Source organism: Myodes glareolus, chromosome 2, assembly GCF_982192425.1.
Source record: "Myodes glareolus chromosome 2, mMyoGla1.1, whole genome shotgun sequence".
NCBI classification, from domain to species: Eukaryota; Metazoa; Chordata; class Mammalia; order Rodentia; family Cricetidae; genus Myodes; species Myodes glareolus.
This window is the reverse complement of record NC_142027.1, coordinates 111,877,416-111,903,088: the sequence shown is the minus strand read 5'-3', so window position 1 is coordinate 111,903,088 and position 25,673 is coordinate 111,877,416. Positions and strand designations below refer to the sequence as shown.

The window sequence follows — 25,673 nt, the reverse complement described above, 5'->3', positions numbered from 1 at the left end:
TGATCCAAACATCCAGGCACTCGAGCGATGGGCAGGGAGTGGAGGAGCCAGACTATACCTCAGTGCCCAGGAGGGTGAAGCAGGAGGATTGCCACAGATCTAGGCCAGCCTGGATTACATAGGGAAACTATCTCAAAAACAGGAGGGTCAGTGAGAAGGCCAGGATTTAGGGAGAGGCACTTGCAACCAAGCTTGGCAACCTGAGTTCAATCCCTGGGACCCACATGGTGGAAGGAAAGCACCAACTCCTACAAGTAGGCGTCTCACCTCCACACGCCTGCTGTGGCATGTGCACTCACACACATACTATACATTATACATGTGTAAAATAAATAATGGGAAAATATATCTAAAATAAATGAACATACATCTGAGGGGTTGGGACGTGGCTCAGTGGTAGAACCCCTGCCTAGAATCCCCCAATGAGGGGCTGGGGTGTGGCTCAGTGGTAGAGCCTCTGCCTAGAATCCCCCAGTGAGGGGCTGGGGTGTGGCTCAGTGGTAGGAAGAACTATCACTGGGTCATTCAAATGAGACAAGACAGATGAATGCTGTGACAAGGTGAGTGACAAACACAACCAGGGAAGTCCTTCAAGACCTGCCTGAATGATAGAGACACAATGGTTGCCCGTGGCCCATATTTCTCTGCCTAGTAACCCCAGGTCCCAGCACATCTTCCAAGGGCCAGAAGGGACTTCTTAGGTATTGCATCAGAAGGAGACTCCAGAAACTGGAGAGATGGTTCAGTGCTAAAACATTTGATATCGATACACATGCATGAAGACCTGAGTTCAAAGCCCCCGGACCCATGTAAAACTGGGCATGGTCATGTACTTCTGTACTCTGATAGCCTGGACAGCGCCATGAGTGACGGAGATAGGAAAATCCTTGGAAGCTCATAGGCCAGTTAACCTGATGTAAACAGGTAGATGATAAGAGAGCCTGTCTCCCGTGAGTTCTAGGCCAGCTAGGACTACACAGTAAGAACCATATCTCCAAGAGAGAGAGAAGAGACTCTCAGTATGGAAGTTACATGAACACCTGAGCAGTCCTCTGACCTCTGCATTGTGCTGTGCACACCTGGATTCCCATTGTCACCGGTACATGAACACACACACACACACACACACACACACACATACACACACACACGAGACTCCAGAGAACCTTCAGAACCAACAGAACCTTCCTTCCCAGTGCAGAGTGGAGGCCACACCTAGCAGGCACCTGTTCACTGCCCAGGACAGATGCTAACATCTCCCTGGGTCCCATGGGCAGACAGGTCCTCCTAGAGCATGCTCCTCCAGAGATACCCCATCCTATCCGTGTTCCTCCACCTAGCTCCACACCTGCCCACTTTTGGAACCACCTCGATTTACATCCCAGGGAGATATCCACCCACCAAGTCTCCTCCCTGGGCCCCAGCTGCATCCTGCGTCAGGCTTCTGGGTACCAATACAGACCTCCTCTGCTACACATGGCACCCATCCAGGCCGTTTCCCGGGCCAGACCCTCCCTGCCCAAAACTGACATCATGCCTTGGGAGGGAGCCACAGCCTTGCTTCCCAAGGCTGGCGCCAGTTCACATGTGGCTCTCTCAAATCGTCCTGGGTGTCCCTCACGGAGTCCCAGGCTCCTCAATGCTTTGTTACTGACTGATAAATCTGTTCTGAGAGGGGGTCTCCGACGTTCGGCGCTAGCCTCAAGGATAACCTTTAACTCTTAATCCTTCTCCTATTCCCCACAGGCTGGGATGACAGATGTTCATTATATCTGGTTTACGTAGTGCTGGGGACGGGATCCAGAGCCTTGTGCATGCTGGGTAAATATCCTACCAACTAAGCCTACATTTTCAGAATTTGAGACAAGGTCTCTCATATTTAGCCCAGGCTAGCCCTCATCCCACAATCCTCCTGCTTCAGTCTGAGTGCTGGGATTACATATATGTACCACCATGCCTGGTACCCCCATCGCTTCAGAGGGCCAAGAGCCAGTCCCATGGTGGCTAGGAACCTAAAGAGTCCATGAATGGGGAGTGTTTTCCCTAACACTTGTTACCAAGGCTCTTGACACTGACAACTCAAAGCATAAAGGTAGAATCTTTGCCTAAAATGACCCAGTGAGAGACCTGGGGGGTATGGCTCAATAGTAGAGTACCTGCCTGGAAACGCCCCCACCCCTGGGAGGGGCTAGAGATGTGGCTCCGTGAAACGCTGGCTTGGCATGTGTGAGCTTCTGGATTAAATCCCAGACACTTGGAAAAAAAGAAGTTGGGGCCCCACTTGATGAGGGGGGCCAATGAAGAAAGAACCCAGAAGAGACAATGGGCCTTTCTCCCTGAAGGTCATGTCCTGGCCTAGGGCCAGGCTGGCTGGTACACTTCCCCAGCCACTGGTTTCCACCGAGTTACCCCTGCTGGAGTAAGCTCAGCCCTCTGGGAGTCTGGGGCTAATCTTGTCTCTTTGTACTTAAACTGCCTTAATGTTTATCTTTATCTTATGGGTAAGGATGTTTTATCGCATGTAAGCATGTGCACCATATATCCGCAAGTGCCTGACCAGAAGGGGGCATCGGATCCTCTGACACCGGAGTTACAGATGGCTGTGAGCCAGTGTGTAAATGCTGGGAGTTGAGCCTGGGTCCTCTGCAAGAGCAGCAAGAACAGGTGTTCTTTACCACTGGGCCATCTCTCCAGTCCCTGGAATTCTGTCTTTGTTGCTACGTGTATATATGGATGTTTGTATGGTACTGGTTGTGTGCAGTACTGGGGTTGGGGTGTGTGCAATACTGGAGTTGGGGTGTGTGCAGTACTGGGGTTGGGGTGTGTGCAGTACTGGGGTTGGGGTGTGTGCCATGGTTCTTGGAAGACATCAGGCAGGGTCATTTCTCTCTTTATGTCATATGGGTCCAGGGGTTGAGCTCACAAGCTCAACGAAGCCATTTTTTCAACCCTTCCATTACTCAGCACCCTCAAGCTCCTCCCAAGAAACGACCCTGAGTACTGACTCAGGACAGCGGCCCTGTGGCCTCCCCATGACAGGCAGAGAGCACACATCCTTCGCCTCGATGACTATACAATTGCTCTCTAGCCTGGTCCTCCCGTCAACCCCCACAGTCTATGCTCACAGTGGAGCTAATATACTTGGGGGGTCCCCTAGGCCACACCCTGTACAGTTCTTCCCATGCTGGAAAGACACCTGAATTCCCTGCCCTACATCTGATACCTCCCAACCTCAGCCCCCACTCCTTTCCACAGATGTGTCTTTTGCGTATGTACACAGTCATGCTGTATGTGCCCATACATGGTGTGCATGTGTGCAGAGGAGGCTGGAGGTCAGTACTGAGTGTCGTAGTGACGTGCCTATTTCTGTGTTAGCTTCTCAGGTCCGGGTCACGGTCCATCATGGAGAAGCCACGGCAGTAACTTAGATGGCTGGTCACATCGCATCCACAGTCAAGACAGAAAGAAACGAATGTCTGCATACTCAATGCTCAGCTGGCTCTCTCTACTCGCATACAGTCCAGGGCCTCAAACCAGTGACCAGTGCTGCCCACTTTCAGGTTGGGTCTTTCCAGGTCGAATAACAATCAAAAGAATCCAATCAGACAAGTTTACAGGCCAACACAATGTTGACAATCTTCTGTGAGATTCTCTCTTGCCATGTAATTCTAGGTTGTGTCAAGTTGACAATTAAAACTGACCACCATACTGGGTGCACGCCTTTAATCCCAGCACTCGGGAGGCAGAGGCAGGTGGATCTCTGAGTCTGAGGCCAGCCTGGTCTACAGAGTGAGTTTCAGGACAGCCAGGACTGTTATGTAGAAAAACTTTGTCTTGGAAATCCCCCTCCCCCCAAAAAAAATAAATTACCCACCACTTTGGGAGTCTTCCTAATTTACTACCTTCCACCTCACTCTTTGGGACAGGGTCTCTGTCTGTCTGTCTGTCTGAACACAGAATTGGTCAATTCGGCTAGGCTGGCTAGCCAGCAAGCCCCAGGGATCCTCTTGTTGAACTACCATACCCTCCGTGTGTTTGACATGGGTGCTGGGGATCCAAACTCTGGCCCTCACACTTGTGTGGTAAACACTTTACCAACCAAGTCACCTCTCCAGCCCCAAGAAGGGTCTTATTTCTGCACACACCAAATTAACTTTGAACCCCAGGGCTTCTGTATCACCATTCCAGCCCTCTGCAGGATCACTTCCCCCCTCTCTCTTTCTAGCTTCTTGTTTTGCTTTGGTTTTTGTTTGTTTGTTTTTTCAAGTCAGGGTTTCTCTGTGTAACAGCCCTGGCTGTCCTGGATGGAATTCACTCTGTAGACCAGGCTGGCCTTGAACTAACAGAGATCCGTCTGTCTCTGCTTCTCCAGTGCTGAGATTGAAGGCGAGCATCACCACCACCCGGCTTTGTTTTTGTTTTTTTCCGAGACAGGGTTTCTCTGTGTAACAGCCCTGGCTGTCCTGGATGGAACTTGATCTGCAGACCAGGCTAGGCTCAAACTCAGAGAGATCCCCCTGCCTCTGCCTTCCAAGTGCTGGGATTAAAAGGTTCTAAAGGTTCTTCTGGAATGCTTCCCGTGAGTACAAGGGGATCTGCCATCTTGGAGGGGACACTGGACTGCACCACACTGTCTCCAAGCCTTTGGGACAATCCAGCGAGATGGGCAGAATCCTATACTGCTGTGTGGTGTGAAGTGTAACATGTAGGGGACTGTGTGGAGCTTTTCTTCACTGGGTACTCATCAAAGATACGGAAAGACAAATCTTTAGCTGGGTGTGGTACATCTTGCCCATAATCTCAGCACTGGAGGACTAGGCAGGATGAACAGGAGTTTGAGGCCAGCTTGAGCTGTACAACTTGAGATCCTGTCTCAAAAACTAACCAAGCTCTTCCTAATTCTAGTATACCCTCTATGATAGTGAGATCTGTCAATTTGACAGAATCTGGAAACTCCAAGGAGACAGGCCTCTGGGCATGCCTGTGGGGATGTCCATGCTTCTGCTCACTGATTCAGGAAGACCCATTTTAACAGTGGGTGGGATTACTCCCTGAGCAGGGAGTTCTGGACCGCAGAAAACAGAGACAGAGGTGGACAGCAACAAGCATACACCTCTGCTTCTTGATGACGGGTGAGATGTGACCAACGGCTTCAAGTTCCTGTCACCTAGATTTCCCCACCATGATGGCCTTCTTGAATTGTGAACCAAGACCCAACCCTTCTCCCTTAAGTGCTGCCAGGGTATTTTACCACAGCAACAGCAAAAAAAAAAACCTAAGAGATCCCTTGTGGTTTAAAATTTGCTGTTGGAGTTGAGGATGAGTTGGCAGAGCACTTGCCCATCATGCACGAAGCACCAGGTTCCATTCCCAGCACCGTATAAACTGGGCATGCTGGCACACAGCAGTACCCTTAGCATCTAAGAGGCAGAGGCAAGAGAATCGCTGAAAGTCTGAGGCTAGCCTGGGCTACACAATGAGTTTCTGAGCCCTGCAAATGTGTCACAGCTCCCTCTGATTTACCCATACTCCTGTAAGAAACCCCAATAAATTCACTGGTTCATCATGCTGGACTTTGGTGGAATCCTTCGTTTGGTCCGCGTGGGGTACACGTTTGCTCGTGTCTCCCCAGGAAAGGTCCCCGTGCTGCAGCCCCCTTCCCACTCTTGGCCCCACCTACCTTCCTTGGAGCCACTGGCTGACGCCACCACAGAGGATGAAGCTGACCCTATGGAAGGCCTGCCCACGGGACTGGAGTGCTTGCCCCCTCGACCAGGGGGCTTCAGGCCACTGGGCTTCTGCATGGTGGGGCCACTAGGAGGGCAGACAAAGGCAGATGATGGTCACATCCTCTCTGCCATCCTGGGTCACCTGCGGACAGAACACAAGGGCAAAGGAGTCATAATGTCCTCACTAGGACCTGGGAACTTGGCTGGTCCCAGTAGTCCTGAAACTGACTGAGCCTATCAGAGGCTGCCAGCATTTCCCCTCCGTTTTGTTTGAGATAAGGTATCCTGTAGCCCAGGTTGGTCTCCAATTCATTATACAGTAAAGAAAGACTGCGCTCCACCTCCATCTCCTGAGGGCGGGGTTACAGAGGCAAACTACCACCCCTGATTTACTCAGGCCTGGGGATGGGCTCAGGGCTGGTTTGCTGCATGGGCATTCTTCTCCTCTGGCTTGCTTTTTCCGACACGGGGTCTCACTATACATCCTAGACTGGATCTTCTGCTCCTAAGCCAGCCTCTGGAGTTGTGATTACCAGTGTACTTCACCAAGCTGCACGACACTGGGTCACTTGTAGACGGAGATGTGATCTCTGCTTTGGGGCTGCCTAGCCGTGGCTGCTAGAAGTTGTACAGAACTTATGAGCATCCACAGGGGACAGTTAGCTAGTGAACCGGGCCACCACAGATGGCAAAGCAGAGTCTGTCCCTCCCTCCACGAGTCTCAACTGTCGATCTGGTCTACACCTATCTGAAAGGCAGTGCCACACACACCAAAAAAGATATAAAAGAAGAAAAAACCTGTCAGCTCACTCCTTTAATCCCAGGACTCGGGAGGCTGAGGCAGGAGGATTGCTGCAAGTTTGTTTGTTTGTCTGTCTGTCTTTCTTTCTTTCTTTCTTTCTTTCTTTATTTATTTATTATGTATACAATATCCTATCTATGTACATGCCTGAAGAGGGCACCAGGCCGCATTACAGATGGTTGTGAGCCACCATGTGGTTGCTGGGAATTGAACTCAGGACCTTTGGAAGAGCAGGTAATGCTTTTAACCACTGAGCCATCTCTCCAGCCCCTGTTTGTTTGTTTTTCGAGTTAGGGTTTCTCTGTAGCTTTGGAGCCTGTCCTGGGACTAGCTCTTGTAGACCAGACTGGCCTTGAACTCACAGAGATCTGCCTACCTCTGCCTCCCGAGTGCTGGGAATGAAGACATGTACCACCACCACCCAGCTACTACAAGTCTGAAGTCTTCCTGGGATACACAGAAGACTCTGTCTCAAAAAGCCAAGAGAGGCTGGGCCGTGGTGGAACATACCTTTAATCCTAGCATTCAGAAGGCAGAGGCAGGTGGATCCTGTGAGTTCGAGGCCAGCCTGGTCTACAAGAGCTAGTTCCAGGACAGGCTCCAAAGGTGGTGGCAAAGAATGGGAGAAAAGGAAACACACACACACACAGTACAGGGAGCTCTTGGCATTTATCTCAGAATGTTTCTCAGTCATGTGTTCAGCAGCCAGTGGGTGTTTTAGTTGTTTGCTTTTGTGTGTGTGTGTGTGTGAAGTGGGCATTAGCCCACACAGTCATTCACATGCTGAGTAGGGCTCTACCACTAAGCCACACCCCAGCCCCTCACTGGGGGATTCTAGGCAGAGGCTCTACCACTGAACCACACCCCAGCCCCTCACTGGGGGATTCTAGGCAGGGGCTCTACCACTGAACCACACCCCAGCCCCTCACTGGAGGATTCTAGGCAGAGGCTCTACCACTGAACCACACCCCAGCCCCTCACTGGGGGATTCTAGACGGGGCTCTAAGTAGGCAGCACTATTTGAAAAGGATTAGGAGGTGTGGCCTCGTGAGAGGAAGTGTGTCACTGTGGGGTGGGCTTTGAGGTTTCAAAAGCCCACTCCAGACCCAGTCTCTCTGTCTCTCTGTGTCTCTCTCTCCCTCTGTTTGTTTATCGGGACATTGCTCCTTCTCCAGCCCCTCTCAGGCCCCACACCGGCACCACACCGCACCACACCGGCACCACACCAGCACACCACCATGTTTCCTGTCATGATGATAATGGATGAAACCTCAGCAACTGTAAGCTAGCCTCCAGCTAAATATTTTCTTTTACAGGGCTTGTCCTGGTCATGGTGACTCTTCACAGCAATAGAAAGGTTACTAAGACAGAGATACATGCATTTAACCCTCGTGCTGGAAGGCAGAAATGGGTGAATTCCCTAGCCGGCCAGCCTAGTCTTCTTGGTGACCCCAGGTTAGTGGAAAAGCCTGTCTCAAAAAACAAAGAAACAACATCCAGAGTTGACCCCTGACTTCCACACATGGGTGCATATATGTGCACTGGGACCACAGACAGACAGACAGACAGACACACACACACACACACACACACACGAAGAAAAGAGAAGGGAGAAAGGAAGGAAGGGAGGAGAGACAGAGGGAAAGGAAGGGAGAAACAGGATCAGTAAAGAAGGGGAAGGAAGAAGAAAAGAAAGAGAAGAAAAGGAAAGAAGAAATGCTGGTGAGATGGTTCAGAAGGTAAATATGCTTGCTGCTAAGCCCAAGGAGCTGAGTTCAATCCCCAGGTCCTACACAGTAAGAGAGACCAGGTCTCAGAAAGTGTCCTCCACATGTGCATGCGGCACACACGGGCCCGCACGCAAAAATGAAGGGAAATCCATTATTTTAGGAAGAACATACTCATAGAGCCAGGAGCTAGAAAGATAAACTCTATTTCATGGTTTCCGTCACAGTGGCACGGTCATGCTGAAGTGGCCCCCGGGCTAGCTCTTCCCTACCTCCCAGCCCAGCGGCCCTGCCCTAAAACAATATTTCCAAGACCCTGACCTCAAGGGACAGCGCCTGCTTGCTTCAACTAACAAAAGAGCCGGGAGCTGGCAGAAAGGAACCGAGCCTGCATTCAGCCAGTTCCAGCTATCCCAGCCAGGGGACTGGAGGGGACCGGAAGCGGGGCAGGCGGGGTGGGGGTGGGGTGGGAGCAGGAAGAGGGGAGGAGGCAAAAGGCTGAGCTGGCCCTCTGTGACTCAGCCCTGCTCTGGGACAGAGAGCTGGTTGTGGGGTGGGGGCAGGGACTTGGGAAGGCTGTGACATGGCCATGCGGCCTCTGGCCACAGCACAGCCATGGTGGAGGCCACGAGGAGCCAGTGCAGCCTGAGGTCTAAATTCAGTCTCACTCCAAGGTGACAGGACCAGAGTTATCACCTGTAGGACGGGGTGCAGGCAGCAGGCGTGGTCAGCACAAAACAGGCGGAGGAGGAAGAAAGATCTGGAGTTCCAGGCAGGCGAATGGCCTAGCAGGTTTAGACAACTGCCACCAAACCTGATGACCTGAGTTGGATCCCCCAGGGCCCACAGGGTAGAAGGGCAGAACTGGTAGATATACACACTAAAATGTAATAAAATTAAAATTTAAAAAAAAAAAATCAAGCTGGGTCAGTAAGGTGTTTGCTCTAGCATCCATGAAGCCCTGGGCTCAATCCCCCGCACTACATAAATCAGGGGTGGTTATGCACACCTATAATCCCAAAATTTGGGAGGGGCAGCAGGAGGATCAGAAGTTTAGGGTTATCCTCAGCCACACTGAGTGTCTGAGGTCAGCCTGGGCTACAAAAACAGTTTAAAAGTTGTAAACCATCTTGATAGTGCACTTTTTAATCCTGGCATTCGGAAGGAAGGAGCAGGCGGATCTCTATGAGTTTGAGGCTAGCCTGGCCTATAGAGTAACAGTGTAGCCAGGGCCACACAGAAAAACCTTGCCTCGAAAAGAAAGGAAGGAAGGAAGGAAAGAAAGGAAAAAGGAAGGAAGGAAGGAAGGAAGGAGAGAAGAAAGAAAGGAAGAAAGAAAGAAAGGAAAAGAAAGAGAAAACAAAAACTGGGGTCTAAGTATGGCTGCCTTGTGGGGGTGCGGATGCCTGAGTTGGGAAGACGTAACCCCAGGAGTATCCCAGACACTTGACACAGCTCAGAAATCCCATGTCCCAACCCTTCCTGGCTCTGCACACAGCGGGTCCAACAAGAGCAACAGGCCTCTCTGTGCCGCCCCCAACTGCCATTTCTTGGAAGAAACCAGAGCTCTGTTTCAGGGTTTCCATTTCAGTGGCCTGGGGGTAACTGGCCGCAGTTTCAGCAAGGGACAAGGCCCAGGATGTCGACCCAGTGAATTGGTGCCCCAAAGACGGGAACAGCGCCAAGTGGGGCAACGGAAAGCCCAACCCCTCGGAGATAATGTGGCCCCAGGGCAGGGAGGAGGGCACCAGGATAGAGGCACCCTGGCCCAGAATTCCAGGCAAGCCCCTGGCCCTGGCTCCTTCACTGGGTGCTTCTGCCAGGAGACAGTCCCCGGATCAGGGTACTACTACTACTGAGGCTCATGTCCGGCCTCCTCTCTTTCAGCTTTTATTTTTTTATGGGGAGGCGGGGGCGGGGGTGGCTGTTCATACATATTCCATGTGTAAAGGGTGACAACGGGAACGGGTGTTCATTTCTCTTCTTCCACAAGAAGGTTCTGGGGATCGAACTCAGGCCACTGGGGCTTGTCAGCAAGCCCCTTTACCTGCTGAGCCAGCTTGAAGCCCCTTGTTTTTGGTATCTGATATATACCCTAGGCTGGTCTCAAACTCTCCATCTTCCTGCCTCTTTCTCCCCAGTGCTAACATTACCGGGCCTGGACACCATTCTGATTGCATCTGGCCGAGGGTCAGAGAACACAGGCAGCTTGCTATGGGTCACTGAGAGGTCACCCGAGTCCATGACCTTCCAGTCCAAGACAAACCAAAGGCAAGGCTGGGAAGGGCCCTCCCTGTGAGTCTTGCCAACTTTCAAGCCTCAAACCAGCTGGGCCTCCGGCCTGGGAGAACCAGAGAGATGGAGTCCATCTGCCTGGCCCCTGACCTCACCCTCCTTCCTCCGCTCTCCCTGGGACACCCGTATCACCAGGCAGCAGCCCAGGCCCAATACTTGCAAGGCTGTGTTAACCACTGGGAAGCCCATGGCAGAGATGTGCAAAGGATAGGGGTGAGGCCCCTGGTTAGTGTCTTGGGCACCCTTGAGAGTGCGGAGAAGGCAGACCATCATGCAGAGAGAGCAATGGCAGCAGAGACCAGCATGAGGCTCTGGGAAACAACATCAAAGCACCAGCTAGACACCACGGAGACTTGACTTCAGGAAGTGGCTGAAGCTGGGAAAGCCGAGCGGGGAAGACAGACCAACAGCAGCCAGCCCCACAGTCAACTGCCACCGTTGTTGGTTATTTTGTCTGTCTATTTGGTTGGTTTTGTTTTTGTTTTAATACAGGGTCCCTTCATGAAACCCTGGCTTGTCCTTAACTCATGTGGATCAGGCTGGCCTCAAACTCACAAAAGTTTGCCTGCTTCTGCCTCCCCAGTGCTGGAATAAAAGACATAGACCAACTTTGTTTTTTTGAGAGTGTCTCATGTAACCAGGTCTGGCTTCAAACTCACCATCTGAACTCCTGAGCCTCCTGCCTCCACCTCCTGAGTGACAGGATTACAGTGTGAGACACCATGTGGATTTTTGTATGTAAGGTCATAGTCAGTATAAAGTTAACGTGTGTGTGTGTGTTTGGAAACAGGGCCCTGTTATGTAGACCAGCTTCGTTTAGAACTGTGGATTCTGTCTCAGACTCTGGAGGGCTAGAGCAACAGGAATATACTAAAGCACACAGTTAAATGTTTGGTTTGTTTGTTTGTTTTTTAAACTACCTGGCAGGCCAATGTGATGGTTTAGATGGTAAAGGTACTTGCTGTGCAAACCTGGTGACCTGAGTTCAAGTTCCAGAAGTCATGCAAAGATGGAAAGAGAGAACCAACTCCAAAGAGCTGTTCTCTGACCTCCAAAGATTCCGCATAATACATACACACACACACACACACACACACACACTATGCATGATCACACACACACCATACATGATCACACACACATACCAGGCATGATCACACACACACAAGCACACATCATGCAGGATCACACATACAAACCATGCATGATCTCTCTCTCTCACACACACACACCATGCATGATATCTCTCTCTCTCTCACAGATATACACCATGCATAACCACACACACACACACACACACACACACACCATGCAGGATCACACACACACACACATGCAGGATCAGCACACACCACGCATGAACACACACACCATGCATGATACACACACACACCATGCATGATACACACACATACCATGCATGATACACATACACAGTAATAATAATTTGGTTGTTCAAACTATGCTGGAGAGCTGTCTCAGCAGTTAAAAGCACTTGTTGTTCCTCTAGAGGACTTCAATATACACACACACACAGATGCACACGGTACATGTGAGAGCGGCCAGCTAAGATTACATAGACTCTGCCAAAAAAAGAAAGAAAAACCAAAGAAAGAAAATAATAACAAACAACTTCTAAAAATTGTATTAGATTTATTCATTTTATTTCACATGAGTCTTACCCGTATGTATGTATGTATGTATGTATGTATATCTGGTGCCCACAGAGGTAAGAAGGGGGGTTAAATCCTGGAGAGATGGATGGTTGTGAACTACTAATTTGGAGCTGGGAACCAAACTTGGGTCCTCAGCAAGCGCAGTCAGTGCTCTAACAGCTAATCTAACTCTTTTTTTTTTTTTTAAGTTTTTTTGAAACAGGGTTTCTCTGTGTAACTTCAGTCTGTCCTGGAATTGTCTTTGTAGACCAGGCTGGCCTCAAACTCACAGAAATTCACCAATCTCTGCCTCCCAAGTGCTGGGATTAAAGGTATGCACCACCACCGCCCCGTTGCTAATCTAACTCTTTAGCCCCAATAAATATAATAATTTTTTTAAGGCGGCAAGCCAGGTGTGGTGGCGCACACCTTTAACCCCAGCATTCAGAAGGCAGAGGCAGGTGGATCTCTGTGAGTTCGAGGCCAGCCTGGTCTACAAATCAAGTTCCAGGGCAACTAGAGCTGTTATACAAAGAAACCCTGTCTTGGAAAAAAATAATAATAAAAACAAATGAATAAATAAAATAATAAGATGGGGCTGGAGAGGTGGCTCAGCGGTTAAAAGCACTGGCTGTTCTTTCAGAGATCCTCAGTTCAATTCCCAGCAACCACATGGTGGTTCATAGCCACCTATAATAGGATCTGATGCTCTCTTCTGGTATGCAGATACGCAGATACACACACACACACACACACACACACACACTAAATTAAAAATTTAAAAAAAAAAAAGGTGGAGAGACACCTAAGGCTCTGCTCTGGTCTCCATAGGCACATACATATTCACACATCTGCACAAACATGTACCCATCTCACACTACACACACACACACACACACACACACACACACACACACACACACCTATTCTTCCACATCTATCTAACTGGGATTAGAAGTGAAAACAGGATGACTAAATCACAGGAAATCCCTTGAATTCTAGTTTAGGTACTTTGGTACCATCAGACTGCACTAGTTGCAAATGAGCGACCCCTGTCCTATGGATCTGTATCATGTGAGTCTCTCCCAAGGCTCTGACTCCCTGAGGGCAGGATGCGGCAGGCAGGGTCATAGTCTGGCACAATGTGGTGCTGTACAGAACGAGTCTCTTCTCCACAGTAAGCCTTCATGTCAGAGGACACCCCAGCATCCTTTCCCATTCTGGCAACATCCTGAGCAGGCAAGAGACAGGAAGGAAGAAGAGTCAGGAAGAAGAGTTCAGGGTCTGGCCCTGGAACAGCATGAGAGAATTCAGCCGGATGAGAGGAGGGCAAGGAGGGATGACTGAGAGGGGGCAGCGAGGAGAAAGAAGTCAAGAGTACCACCCACACTTTTGATACTAAAGCCCAGCGATACTATAGGGGTGGGGAGAAAAGAACGGAAGAGAGAGGGGACACAGTGCAGTGACTCCCGAGATAAGCTCAGTCGCCACCAGCAAGCCATCCCAATCAGCATTATCTACTGTTGCTTCCAAAAAGGCAGTCTCACCCTGGCTACCAATGGAGGCTGGACGCCAAGCACCCACCATACAACCTGGACCATCTGACCCATGCCCAGGTTTCCTGCAAAGTGGTACTCGGTGCCCGGAATGCCCTCTCCCACTTCTCACGGAGGGCAGAGGGGTGGGGCGAGCTTTTGCAAAGCTCATTCGCCGGGTGCGTCTCAGGACCTAGGACAGCGCCAGGCACGCAGCTCAAAACAGCCAGCTTAATGGCTCTATTAAAGAGCCCTGGGAGGTGGGCATGAGTCCGGCTTCACGTACACAAACTCCTGGGTTCCATCCCCAGGACCACATAGGCTTGGCCTTGCACATAGATAAGTGCCTGCAATTGATAGGGGGATCAGGAGTGCAAGGTCATCCTCCACAACTGTAGAGAGGTCGAGACCAACCTGGGTGAAGTGGAACCTTGCTTGTTTTTAAAGGATCTGGGACTGAAGAGGTTGCTCAGTGGTTAAGAGCACCAACTGCTCTTCCAGAAGACCTGGGTTCAATTCTCAGCATCCACATGGCACCTCACAACCGTTAACTCCAGTTTCAGGGAATCTGACGCCCTCCTCTGGCCTCCACGAGTACCTCGTGAATCTGGCACACAACGGGCACGCAGGCAAAACATCCATACACATAAAAAGAGAAAGATTTAAACAATCCTCATCTGGGCTGGAGGCATGTTTCAGTGGCAGAGCACCTACCTAAAATCCCCCAGAGAGAGGCGAGGGGCATGAAACAGTGGTGGGTGCCTACCTAGCATCCTCTAGTGGGGCGCAAGACGTGTGGGTCAGCTGTCAAGCACCTGCCGAACTCTGCAATACTCTAGGGCGGAGACCAGGGCAAGCCAGGAGTGACAGTACCCAGCCCTGTATTTACAGCCTGCTAATGATTCCTCCCGGCCTCTGCTGCCTCCTGCTCTGAAAGACAACCGTTCATTACGGCTTTCTCAGCAGTCCTGAAGGCATCACTTACAGTTCGGGTTTCACTCCAAGAGTAGGCAGATGGGGCCAACAGAGGCTCTGGGGCATCAGAAAACGCAGGCGGCCGCAACTGGACCCACCTTCGGTATCCAGATCCGGGGAGGAGACAGCGTACCCTCCTCCTGGGTCAAGGCTGAGAGGGTTTACCTAGGTCACACTCTGGTTTCTCCGAAGTCACTGTATCTGGTGACACAACAGCGAACTGCCCACCACACTGCCTCCCCCATCGTTACCACCATCTCCGAGGCACAGCCATGCCCCAGTCCTCCAGACACAGACACACACAAGCACACACACACATACACGCACACACACTTCATGCACCAAAACCTTGTCTGACAGACTATACCAGCTGTCCCCAGCCCCAGTCTAGCACCAGCTGAGCATATGGGGGTAGCCCCCTCATTCGGTCTCTCTGGCAACCCAGGACTAAAGGGGACACTACCAGGAGGGGCCTATGAACAGGAGCTGAAGCCAGTGTTTGGAAGAGCCACACTGGACCAGGCCAGGGTCAAGGAAAAGACAAAACAGAGGCAAGATCAAAAGTAGAGAAAATGAAACCACTATCCTGAAAAAAACAAAACAAAAACCAAAAAACCAGGAGGGGCCAGGCTGCAGGCCAGCTTCCTGGGCTAGGTGTCCCAGCCCCCCCCCCCCAACCCCGGCAATTCTTCAGTGAATAAGTCTCATTTCTCTTACTTTGAAATCTCCTTTTGGGGGCCTGCAGGACGGTGAGATGGTTCAGAGGGGAAAGCACTGGCTACCAAGCCGAATGAACTCAGCTCAATCCCTGGTACCCACACAGCAGAAAGAGAAACAACCCCCCAAAGTGGGTCCCTGACCTCCACAGACACACCACAGTACGTGGGAGTGCGCACAAGCACACATGCGCATGCACACACACAAATAAATACAAAATAAATAAATAGATGTTAACTGAAGTCTCGCTTTACTTAACTGAATGAGGCTCTGATTCCTGGGGCGAAACTTTCTCAAAGAAGCCAGACACAGTGGGGCTATGGAGGGGGTTCTCTCGGCAAATGACCTGCCACACAAGCACAAGGACCTGAGTTCAGATCCGCAGCACCGTGTCAAAGAGCAGCCCGTGCCTGGAACTGCAGCACTAGAGAGGTAGCCAGGAGGACCGTGGGGCTGGATAGTTAGCCAGCCTGAGTCAGCGAGGCCCAGGTTAAGTGAGATACCTTGTCTCAAAAAACTAAGGTGCAGGGCCAGCAAGATGGTGCAGGGGGCATGAAGGGGTTTGTCACCAAGTCCATCAACCTGATTTTAATCCCTGGGATCCACATGGCAGAATGAGAGAACAGTTCCGGGCAAGCTGTCCTCTGACCTCCATAAGTACCCATGCATATACACACCCATGCACAACCACATAAACACAGAATAAATAAAGCATGAAATGGACAGTGATTGAGGAAGACAGTTAACCTTTAGCCTCTACACATACATGTCCATCCAAATGCACACACAGACACACACGTACACACACACACAAACGCACATGCACACACACGCACGCACTTATGCACAAATGCCAGCCATGGTGTTGCATATCTGTAACCCCAGTACTTGGAAAGGACAATCAGGCTAGCCTCTGGTATGCAGCAAGTTTGAGGTCAGCCTCTACTACATGAGATCCTGTCTCAAAACAACAAAGACTCCCAATAACGGGGCATCAAAGGAGGCCAGGCCTCTTCCAATTATGTGTCCCTTCTGTGACAGCTGGGTTCAACGAACCATGCCCATACTTAGAGCTTATAAAGAGAATTGAGGTGACCTTAGTGGAGGCATGTAAAATCTGGATCTGGTCAGCTGACGAGAAAAAGAGAGAGAGAGAGAGAGAGAGAGAGAGAGAGAGATAGCCAGTCAGACAGACAGAGACACAGAGGGGAGCCAGTCTCATGGAAGGAATTGTGCAGGCTCCAAAAGCCAGATAGTGTTTAGACTTTGTACTGACAAAGGGTGTGGAGTTGTCGGCACAACTGTAATTACGCTTTAGAGACACAGACCTGGGAGCAGGGTAAAAGGCCTTTGCGGAAGATGGTGTGTCCTGTAGACACACAGTAAGTGCTTAACCAATGCACGGACAAAGCACACAGTGGTGCGGGCCAGTCATCCCAGAACTCCAGAAGTGGAGGCAGGAAGTTTAGCCTGGGCTACGTAGTGACTTTGAGGCCAGTCTGAACTACATGGAACCTTGCCTTTAAACAAACAAGCAAGCAAGCAAACAAACAAAACCAGAGCTGGTGCTGTGGTTCATTTGGTGAAGTGCTGAACGAGCATGCATGAAGCCCAAATCTATCCCCAACATCATATAAACCTGGAGGGGTGGTACAGCTGTCACCCCAGCTGCTGGGAAATGCAGGCAGGAGGAACAGAGAGCAGAAGATCAAGGCCGGGGCTATATAAGGCTAAGGCAAGCCTGGGATACATGAGACTTTGTCTCCAATAAGCAAAGCAGGGATCTGAAGTTGTTATTGCTGTTTCAGAGGACCCATGTTCATTCCCAGCACACCAGGCAGCTCACAACAGTCTGTAACTCCATCTCCAGGGGATCCCATACCCTCTCCTGGCTTCCATGTTGTACCTGCACACACATGGCATACGGTCCCCCAGATACATACAAATAAAATAAAGATAAACGTAAATCTTCAAAATAATGCAAAAACCAACAACTGAATGTATGTTCATACAACGGGCAGAACCACTGACCATGGTAGCACATGCCTTTAGTGCCAGCACTCAGCAAGCAGAGGCAGGCAGATAGTTCTGCATTCAAGGCCAGCTTGGGCTACATAAGCAAGTTCCAAGCCAGCCTGGGCTACACAGTTGAGATCCTGCCTCAAAAGGGAGTGGGGGTGTAGGACCAAATCTTCCTGGCTCAAGGTAAGCACTTACTATGTGTTTTTTAAAAAAACGGTATGAAGGTCTAAATTCTGCTGCGGGGCGGCAGAGTCGCCTCTCTGGGCAAAGCTGTGCAGTTGCAGGACCAGAGAAGGGCCAGAAATCACACGGGGGTTTGTTACCAGGTGAAGACAGGGAAGACTTAGGGCTAAGAGGACTTTTATTATGCATTGCCATCAATGAAGGAAAGCAGGAAGTCAGGAGAAGGGAGGCGGAAAGAACAGGCCCTGGGGCGGGTCTAAAAGGCTAAGCTGTGTGAAGGTAAAGAGTGGCCAGAGTAGGGGGAGAAGTCTCCTCCTGCCCCAGGCTGAGGGCCATTTCCTGTAGCAGAAAACTCTTCAACTGGGACTGCAGTTCCATGGTGGCGCTCTTATCAAGAATCCGCCCCAGGTGCGGGGCTCAGTGTAGACTACCTGCCTAGAATCCCCCAGTGAGGGGCTGGGGTGTGGCTCAGTATTTAAAGCACCTACCTAGAATCCCCCAGTAAGAGGATAGGGGCATGGCCCAGGCAGAGGATGCATGAGGTCTTAGGTTCAATTCCCCATGCCACCAAATATACAAATAAGTAAAATCACAAAAGCTCTGTCCTAGGATATATGATTCTCTCAAAAGTCCTAAAAGGCAAATACCCTCAGTCCACCTGTTTTACTGATGGGGAAATGAAGACAGAGGGGTATATGATCTTGTCCAGAATCACACAGCTATGCAAGTAGCAGAGCGAGGATTTGAACTCACGATATCAAGCTCCAGTATCTGAACTCTCAGTCACCCAAGCCCCTGCTCCTCAGGATGTGTTTTCCTGAGGAAATTTGGGAATTTGGGCATTGCTGAGACCCATGTATCCTGTGTTAAGTGGGCACCTACTGTCTGAAGGAAGAGAATTAGCAAACAGACTCTGCCTTGAACTTCACGCCCCACTAACCTAAATCTTTCTCTGCGCATCTAAGTCAGAATGCCTCCTATCTGGAAGCTCTTGCGGGAACCATCCATCTCCTATGCAAAAAAGCACCCTTGGGCAGGGCACTGGGCTCAACCACCCTTCAGGGTCTGCCCCACCCTTTAGCTGTGCCACGTCTGTGTTCCAGCTTCTCCACAGACAGGGCATCAGGCTGGGCTGGGCTGTGCAGAGCGGTTCCGGTTCTGTGTACCTGCCAGCCCCTGGTGGTGCCAATCCAGGTGACAGCAGCCTTATGAATGAAGGGCTCATTGTTTACATTACAACTGATGGAGAGGAGGCCTCTGGCTCACAGCAGAGCTAATGTAGCCCCACGTGGTGCTCTCTACCTCCTCAGGGCACAGCCCTAGGCCAGCCCCACCCCCACCATCCTCTGTCCGGGCACCTTTCAAGATTAAGGCCAATTCCCTCTCTAGTTCTGCCCCCCCCCCACTCCCTTACCCCCGCCATTTGTAGCCCAGAAGACAGGAGTGGAATCTCAAAGACTGGGTGCATTCCTGTGTTGTGACTCCTCTACCCCTAAGGTATTCCTTTGCAGCGACCTTTCCTGGTTTGGGCCAGGTTGTTGAGGAGGCACGCGCGTGGCAAAGCCCAGTGTGCCCGGGACAAACACACACAGGCCCCGCCTGGAGTCCACGCGGGCTGGCCCTGGAGCCTCAGCCCTGCATCCTGCGTCGCCACTGCCCCTCCCTGGGGGGGAGGGAAAAAAATCTGCTGCCTCACCAGCCACCAGCGCCAGCTTGGGGGGGGGCACCCCTGTGGAAAGCCACCCTGCCTGGGCCTCCCACTTATCCTACCCTCCTATTCCAAGCCAGGCTCTCCAATCAAGTTTTGCTAAGGGCACGAATTAGGCGACCCCAGGTGGTGGGGCGGGGGCCTCCGTGTCTCATCCCAGATGCCAGGTCCGGGGATGAGGACTGATGGCCGCGCCCACCAGGCTGTGCCCCCCCCCAGCCTGAGAGCCTCCAAGAGCTCTGCAGCTCGTCCAGCTGTCTGAACTTGCTCTTGGAAAGAGGACCCCAACAAACACACCCGAGCCCCAGTCTGTGGATGTGCGCACCATCCGGGAGTGCAATCCAGGGGCGTCCCCCCAACCCCAGCAGTGCGCCCTCCAGGTTGAGGAAGTTGGGGTTCATACCGCCCACGCCCACCAACGGCGGCGACCCTGCCCGCTGTCCCTGCCCACGCAACGACAATGCCTCGGTGATAGTTCCCCCCCTTTTCTTCCCAAGCTAGGGTGCCGCCGCCCCCCGCGACTCTGCGTCCTTTGTTGCCCGCGCGCCCCCATCGCGCGCGTCCCCAGAGCTGCGCCTACCTTGGAGCTTCAGCAGCGACCAAGACCTGACACCCCTTTGCCTCCTCTCGGTCCGCCCGTTCTGGAAACGAGGATGCTGCGCCCTTCCCCGCCCGCCGCTACCCAAACCAGGTCTCAGCGCTCCGAGTCCGGGCCTCGCACACGATCTACGACCAGAAGACAGAGGGAGGGGCGGATCCAGTAAGCCGGGCTTCTGCCTGCGCTCCCGAGGCGGAGCCGAGCCGAGTCGAGCCGAGCCGAGTCAGGAGGAGCCGAGTCGAGAGGAGCCAAGCCGGGAAGAGCCGAGCCGAACGGGGCGGAGGCGAGAGGAGCCGAGCTCCGTGGAGCCCTGCCAAGGCGAGCCGAGCCCAGCCGAGTGGAGCCGAGCGCCAGGAGAGCTCAGCGGCCGGAGAGCGAACAAAAGGGGCCGGCGCAGCGGCCGGCGCTGGAAGGTGGGGCCCGGAGCAACGGGGGAGGGAGGGGGCGCGGGTAACCGGAGGGGAAGGGTGGTGTTGGGGGCGGAGCCCGCATTCGTGGTCTCACGGTTCTCCGACATTAATGACGCTCAGAAACTTGGGAGCGGGAGGGCAGAGAAGTCTTTGGAACCTCATCGTCCCTACCCTGTCCACCTACAGCTGACTTGAACCTTGGAAATAGAGTTCATGCACCCGCGCTTCAGCTCTAGGCACATATGTGTGTTCCATTTTCTGTTTCAGCCATGCATGGTTTATGTGAATGTTCCATATTAGGAAGCTTGAGATTGCAAGGGGGCGGGGCGGGCATCTGGACGACTTCACGGAAGAGTTGAGTTAGGGACTGTGTTGAAAGAGGCCAGGAGGGGGTGGGAGGAATAATGTGGACCTGAAGTGAGAACTTCAGGTGTGCCTCCTGAAGGTACTCCTCACCACCTGGCATTCGGCAGGCTGATGGGGTGCAAACTGAGTTACGCAGTGAGACCCTGTCTCAAAATAAAAACAAAAACAAAAACAAAAAACAAAACAAAACAAAAAAACATAAGCTCTCACTCAGCCTGATGTGGTGGGACTTTAACCTCTTGACCTCAGTTTCCCCCATCTTTGAAGGACGCAGAGCGCTTCAATTCAACAGAGCAAGAATGGTCGTGTAATTATGCCAGCACTGGGCCAGCCCTGAGGCAGCCAAGAGAGCTCAGGTGAAAAGAAGGGGCTAACCCCTCATTACTGAAGAGTATACAAGGTGGAGAAGGGGGTGTTTAGGAAACAGCAAGGTTCTATGTAGCTAGGTAGACAACTTCAATGTTGAAATAGGAGCCAAATCATGGCAGAGTGGAAAGAATCTACCTCCTGAGTTGGGTCCTGGCTCAGTGGTGGAGCACCTACCTAGAATCCCCCAGTGAGGGGCTGGGGTGTGGCTCAGTGGTAGAGCCCCTGCCTAGAATCCCCAGTGAGGGGCTGGGGTGTGGCTCAGTGGTAGAGCACCTGCCTAGAATCCTCCAGTGAGGGGCTGGGGTGTGGTTCAGTGGTAGAACACCTGCCTAGAATCCTCCAGTGAGGGGCTGGGGTGTGGCTCAGTGGTAGAGCACCTGCCTAGAATCCCCCAGTGAGGGGCTGGGGTGTGGCTCAGTGGTAGAGCACCTGCCTAGAATCCTCCAGTGAGGGGCTGGGGTGTGGTTCAGTGGTAGAACACCTGCCTAGAATCCTCCAGTGAGGGGCTGGGGTGTGGCTCAGTGGTAGAGCACCTGCCTAGAATCCCCCAGTGAGGGGCTGGGGTGTGGCTCAGTGGTAGAGCCCCTGCCTAGGATCCCCCAGTGAGAGGCTAGGATGTGGCTCAGTAGTAGAGCATTTGCTTAGCATTAATGAGGCTCTTGATTCCATATCCACCAACAGAAAAAAATAATTAGCTGGGCATGGCAGCACCTGCCTGTAATCCCAGCACTTGAGACAGATCTGTATTAGCTCTAGGCTAGCCTAGTATACATAGAGAGTTCCAGGCCAGCCAGGGCTATATGTGAGACCCTGTCTCAAAGAGAAGGAAAATTAATACCACCTCCCACATAACATGGTTGAAGAGCATATACTGCTCTTGTAGAGGACTTGAATTCAGTTTCCAACACCCGCATTAGGTAGCTCACAACTGCCTGTAATGCAGATACGCGTGCACATAACTACACATATACATATAATTAAACATATAATAAAAAAAGAAAAAGAAATGGGAAGCTGGGGGATGTAGCTCAATTGGTAGAATGTTCGGTTTACGCACAGAGCCCTAAATTCAATCCCCAACACAGCATAAAACTGCGTGGTGACATATGCTTGTAACTCCAGTAGAAGATGGAGGAAGAAAAGTCATGAGTTCAAGGCCAGCTTTGGCTACTTAACAAGTTGGAGAATAGCCCAGGCTACGCTACATGAGACCCTACTTAAGAGGGAAAGGGTCACAAGTCCTCATGTGAGGCACCTCAGCACCCTGTTCGTGCCCTCAGCAGGTAAACAGCAGGAATCCCCAACTGACAAACCGCCAAATGGACCCAGAGCAAAAACCTGCAGGCTAAACACCTGCCTCAGGCTCTTGCCACCAGCTCTAAAGCGTCACCTGGCAGCTCCTGGACCATGCCTCAAAGGGTGACTGACCTGAGAGGTACACCCTTGGCCCTGGCTATTGGCAAGCTGGTTCTAGGTGAAGAAAAGGTAAACCCTTCCCTTCCTGGAGGATTTCTGGCAGGCACTCTGTCTTAGCCACACCACCGGTTTCAGTGGTGGGGTCTAGGCCAGTGCTCTGCCCAGAAACCACACCCCCAGCCTCTCCTTTTATTTATTTTTGAAACAGAGTCTCACTAACTTACCCAGAGTAGCTTGGAACTCCCTCTGTAGCCCACACTAGCCTAGCACTTCAGATCCACTTGCCTCTGCCTCTCCCGTGCTGTGATTCCAGTCATGTGCCCATGTGCCATCATGTCTGGTCCCAGCCCATAATGTTAATATTAGCTATATATGAAGGCAGGGATGGAATTCAGATGGCTGGCATGCTAACTAAGCAAGTGCTTTGGCACTGAGTTATCCCCCCCCCCTTTTTTTTGGAAGGTTTATTATATTTTTTTGAAATAGAATCTCACTACGTAGTCCCAGCTGACCTGGAACCCACTAGTAAACCAGTCTGGCCTTGAACTCACGACCTGAGACTGTCTCCCAAATGCTCAGATTAAAGGCATGCAACCACCAAGTCTGGCACGGCCAATATTATTTTAATTATGTTTATGGGTGTGCTTTTGTGCAGGCATGTGTACTTGAGTGGGGGCACCTGCCAAGGCCAAAGGAGGATTTGGAATTGCCCTGGAGCTGGAGTTACAGGTGACTGTAAGGCCCCATCCTCCCATTGTGGGTGCTGGGAACAGAACTCAGGTAGTCTGGGAGAGCAGCAAACATTGTTAACCACTGGTTCTTCCCTACAGCCATGGCCTCTTTTAATGCGATATTTTCCAGTCTCTGAATGGCTATTAAAAGCTGGGCATAGTGGCACAGGTCTTTCATCCCAGCACTTGGGAGGCAGACGCAGGTGGATCTCAGTGAGTGCAAGGCCAGCCTGGTCTACGTAGTGAGTTTCAGGGCTACATAGTGAAACCTGTCTCAAAATATATTAGAATCTGTTTTCAAGGAATTTAGAATAACACGAGAAACACTCATGTCTTTGAACCTCACTTAAAACCCTGGACAAAACACTGTGGATATAGCATATCATTAACCCTGTGTGCTCCAGTCTTGGGGTAGGCGGGGATCTGTGGGAGTTTTCGATTTCTACTACACCACCCGCCTTTCGGTTTCTCCTCGCAATAGGCATTAAGGAAACTTAAAGTCCAAACACCACTGTGTGGAGACTCTGGTTTGAATGAGGATGGTAGCCTCTGCCTATTGGACCTGAGGTAGCCTGGCCTTACAGCTGAGCCCTCCGCATCAGGGTGGGCGTGGCGTCGCCATGGAGACGTCTGCTGAGGGAGCCCCCACCGGGCTGTTCCAGACACGTGGACTTGGCTGGTTCCGGATTCTTCCTGCCGTGGAGGAAGCCTATCTATCTATGCCTCTGGTTGGTACAACTGACGGAGGAAGGGGAAGCTGACGTCATGAAAAGGACGTAGGGCTCTGCAATCCGCTGACGGGAGCCAGACTTTTGAGGTCCTGGGAGCTTTTCCCTGCAGCCTTCCGGTTTTCCTGAGAGAACTCCCTCTGTAAACAAAACTGCGCAGATTCAGCTTTTTGAGATAAACTCTCAGTTAGGTAGCCCAGGCTGACCTTAAATTCTCCAGCCTGCAGGCTGAGCCTCCGGAGGGTTGGAATGACAGGCATGCTGACGTACCCAGGTCTCTGTGAGCTCTTTGCCTGGGGACAGGGGTCTCTATGCTGTCGGCTTCCTTCAGCCCCGTCCTAGGAACAGTACCAACTCTTAAGGGAACATCTGTTTAAAGATTGTTTTTTAATGTGTATGTGTGTGCACCTGGGCGCAGTTTCTTTTGAGTCAGAAAAGAGAACAGGTTTCGCTGAAGCCCGAGTTTGCCGGCCGCTGTGAGCTACCCAGTCTTGGTTGCTGGGAACCAAACTCAGAGAAGCAAGCACTCTTAACCACGGACCTAATTTCTCCAGCCCTGTAAAGATGCATCTCTTTTGAGAATTTCGGGCCCTTCTGGGAATTCACGTCACTACGATCCTTCTGTTTCCTCCCAGAACACAGCACTAGAGGCAGATGGACAGATGGACAGATGGAATGTCACCAGTTCGTGCCTCTAAGAAACATTAGAGCTGAGTGTGGCGATGCATTCCTGTGGTCCCAAGTACTCAAGAAACTGAGGCAGGAGCATCACTGTGATGAATTTAGGTCTATCCTGGACTACATTTCATATATGCTAGGTAAGATACCAATGTCGTTACCTTCTGTATTACTTTTCTATCGCTGTGATAAAAACATCATGACCAAGGCAATTTAGGAAAAGGAGGAATTCTTTGTCTTACTGTCCGGGAGTGGTGGGTTCTCTCATGGGGGAGGGGAGGACTATGCAGCAAATGGTAGACACAGCAGAAGCTGAAGGTTCACCTCCTGAACCACAGACACAAGGCAGAGGCGGTAAACTCAAAGTGGCCTGGCTCTTTAAATTCTCCATGGCTCACCTCCCGGAGCACCCCTCTTCCAACAAGGTCACACCTCCTAAATCTCCCAACGGCACCAACTGGGGACTCAGTATTCCAACATCTGAGCCTGTGGGGGGCTTTCTCCCAGAAAGGATAAAAAACGCAGCAGAAGGGTAGCTACGGAAGGCTCTGCCAAGGTATGCCCCTCAGAGAACACACACACACGTGCAGCAGTGTGAGTGCAAAAGGTTTATGGGGGGGCGGGGTGAATGAGGGAAAGGTTGTCGTGGAGTGGGGACATGAGAGAGAGAGGCGGTCAGACAGAGAGAACAGGCAAGAGAGAGTACCCAGAGAGGGGACTGTGGCAGACAGGCCCTTTGAAGCGTGTTACATAGCTGATGAAGGAATGGAACCTGGAGGCAGGTGATTGGCCTAACTGCCTCAGCGGCTGAGGCCCTCTGAGTGTCTCTTTAATGCTCCCCTTAGCAGAAAGGACATGTGCCAGGAGGTAGAACCACAGCCTATGTTTGGAATAACAGAGTTCCTTGGAAATCAAGTGAACTTAGCTGTTTACAAGATTCTCAGTTTTGTTAATTTGGCAGCAGCAGCAGGGGAAATATATTCAAGGTTGACCCTGGTCCCTGGAACTGGGGAGCCAGCATCCAGATAA

General features: G+C 51.5%; 1 protein-coding gene across 1 annotated transcript in view; it reads right to left on the bottom strand.

Moving 5' to 3' along the window:
* Clip2 (CAP-Gly domain containing linker protein 2) overlaps positions 1-20,317 on the bottom strand; it is a 59,335-nt gene extending 39,018 nt beyond the window's left edge. Inside the window, exons 1-2 of the mRNA XM_087903563.1 lie at positions 19,929-20,317; positions 5,681-5,871 (exon numbers count right to left, since the gene is read on the bottom strand). Coding sequence (XP_087759689.1) covers positions 5,681-5,804 — 124 coding nt within the window. The 5' untranslated portion in view covers positions 5,805-5,871; positions 19,929-20,317. The remainder of the gene's footprint in view (positions 1-5,680; positions 5,872-19,928) is intronic.
* Between the last annotated feature and the right edge of the window lie 5,356 nt (positions 20,318-25,673).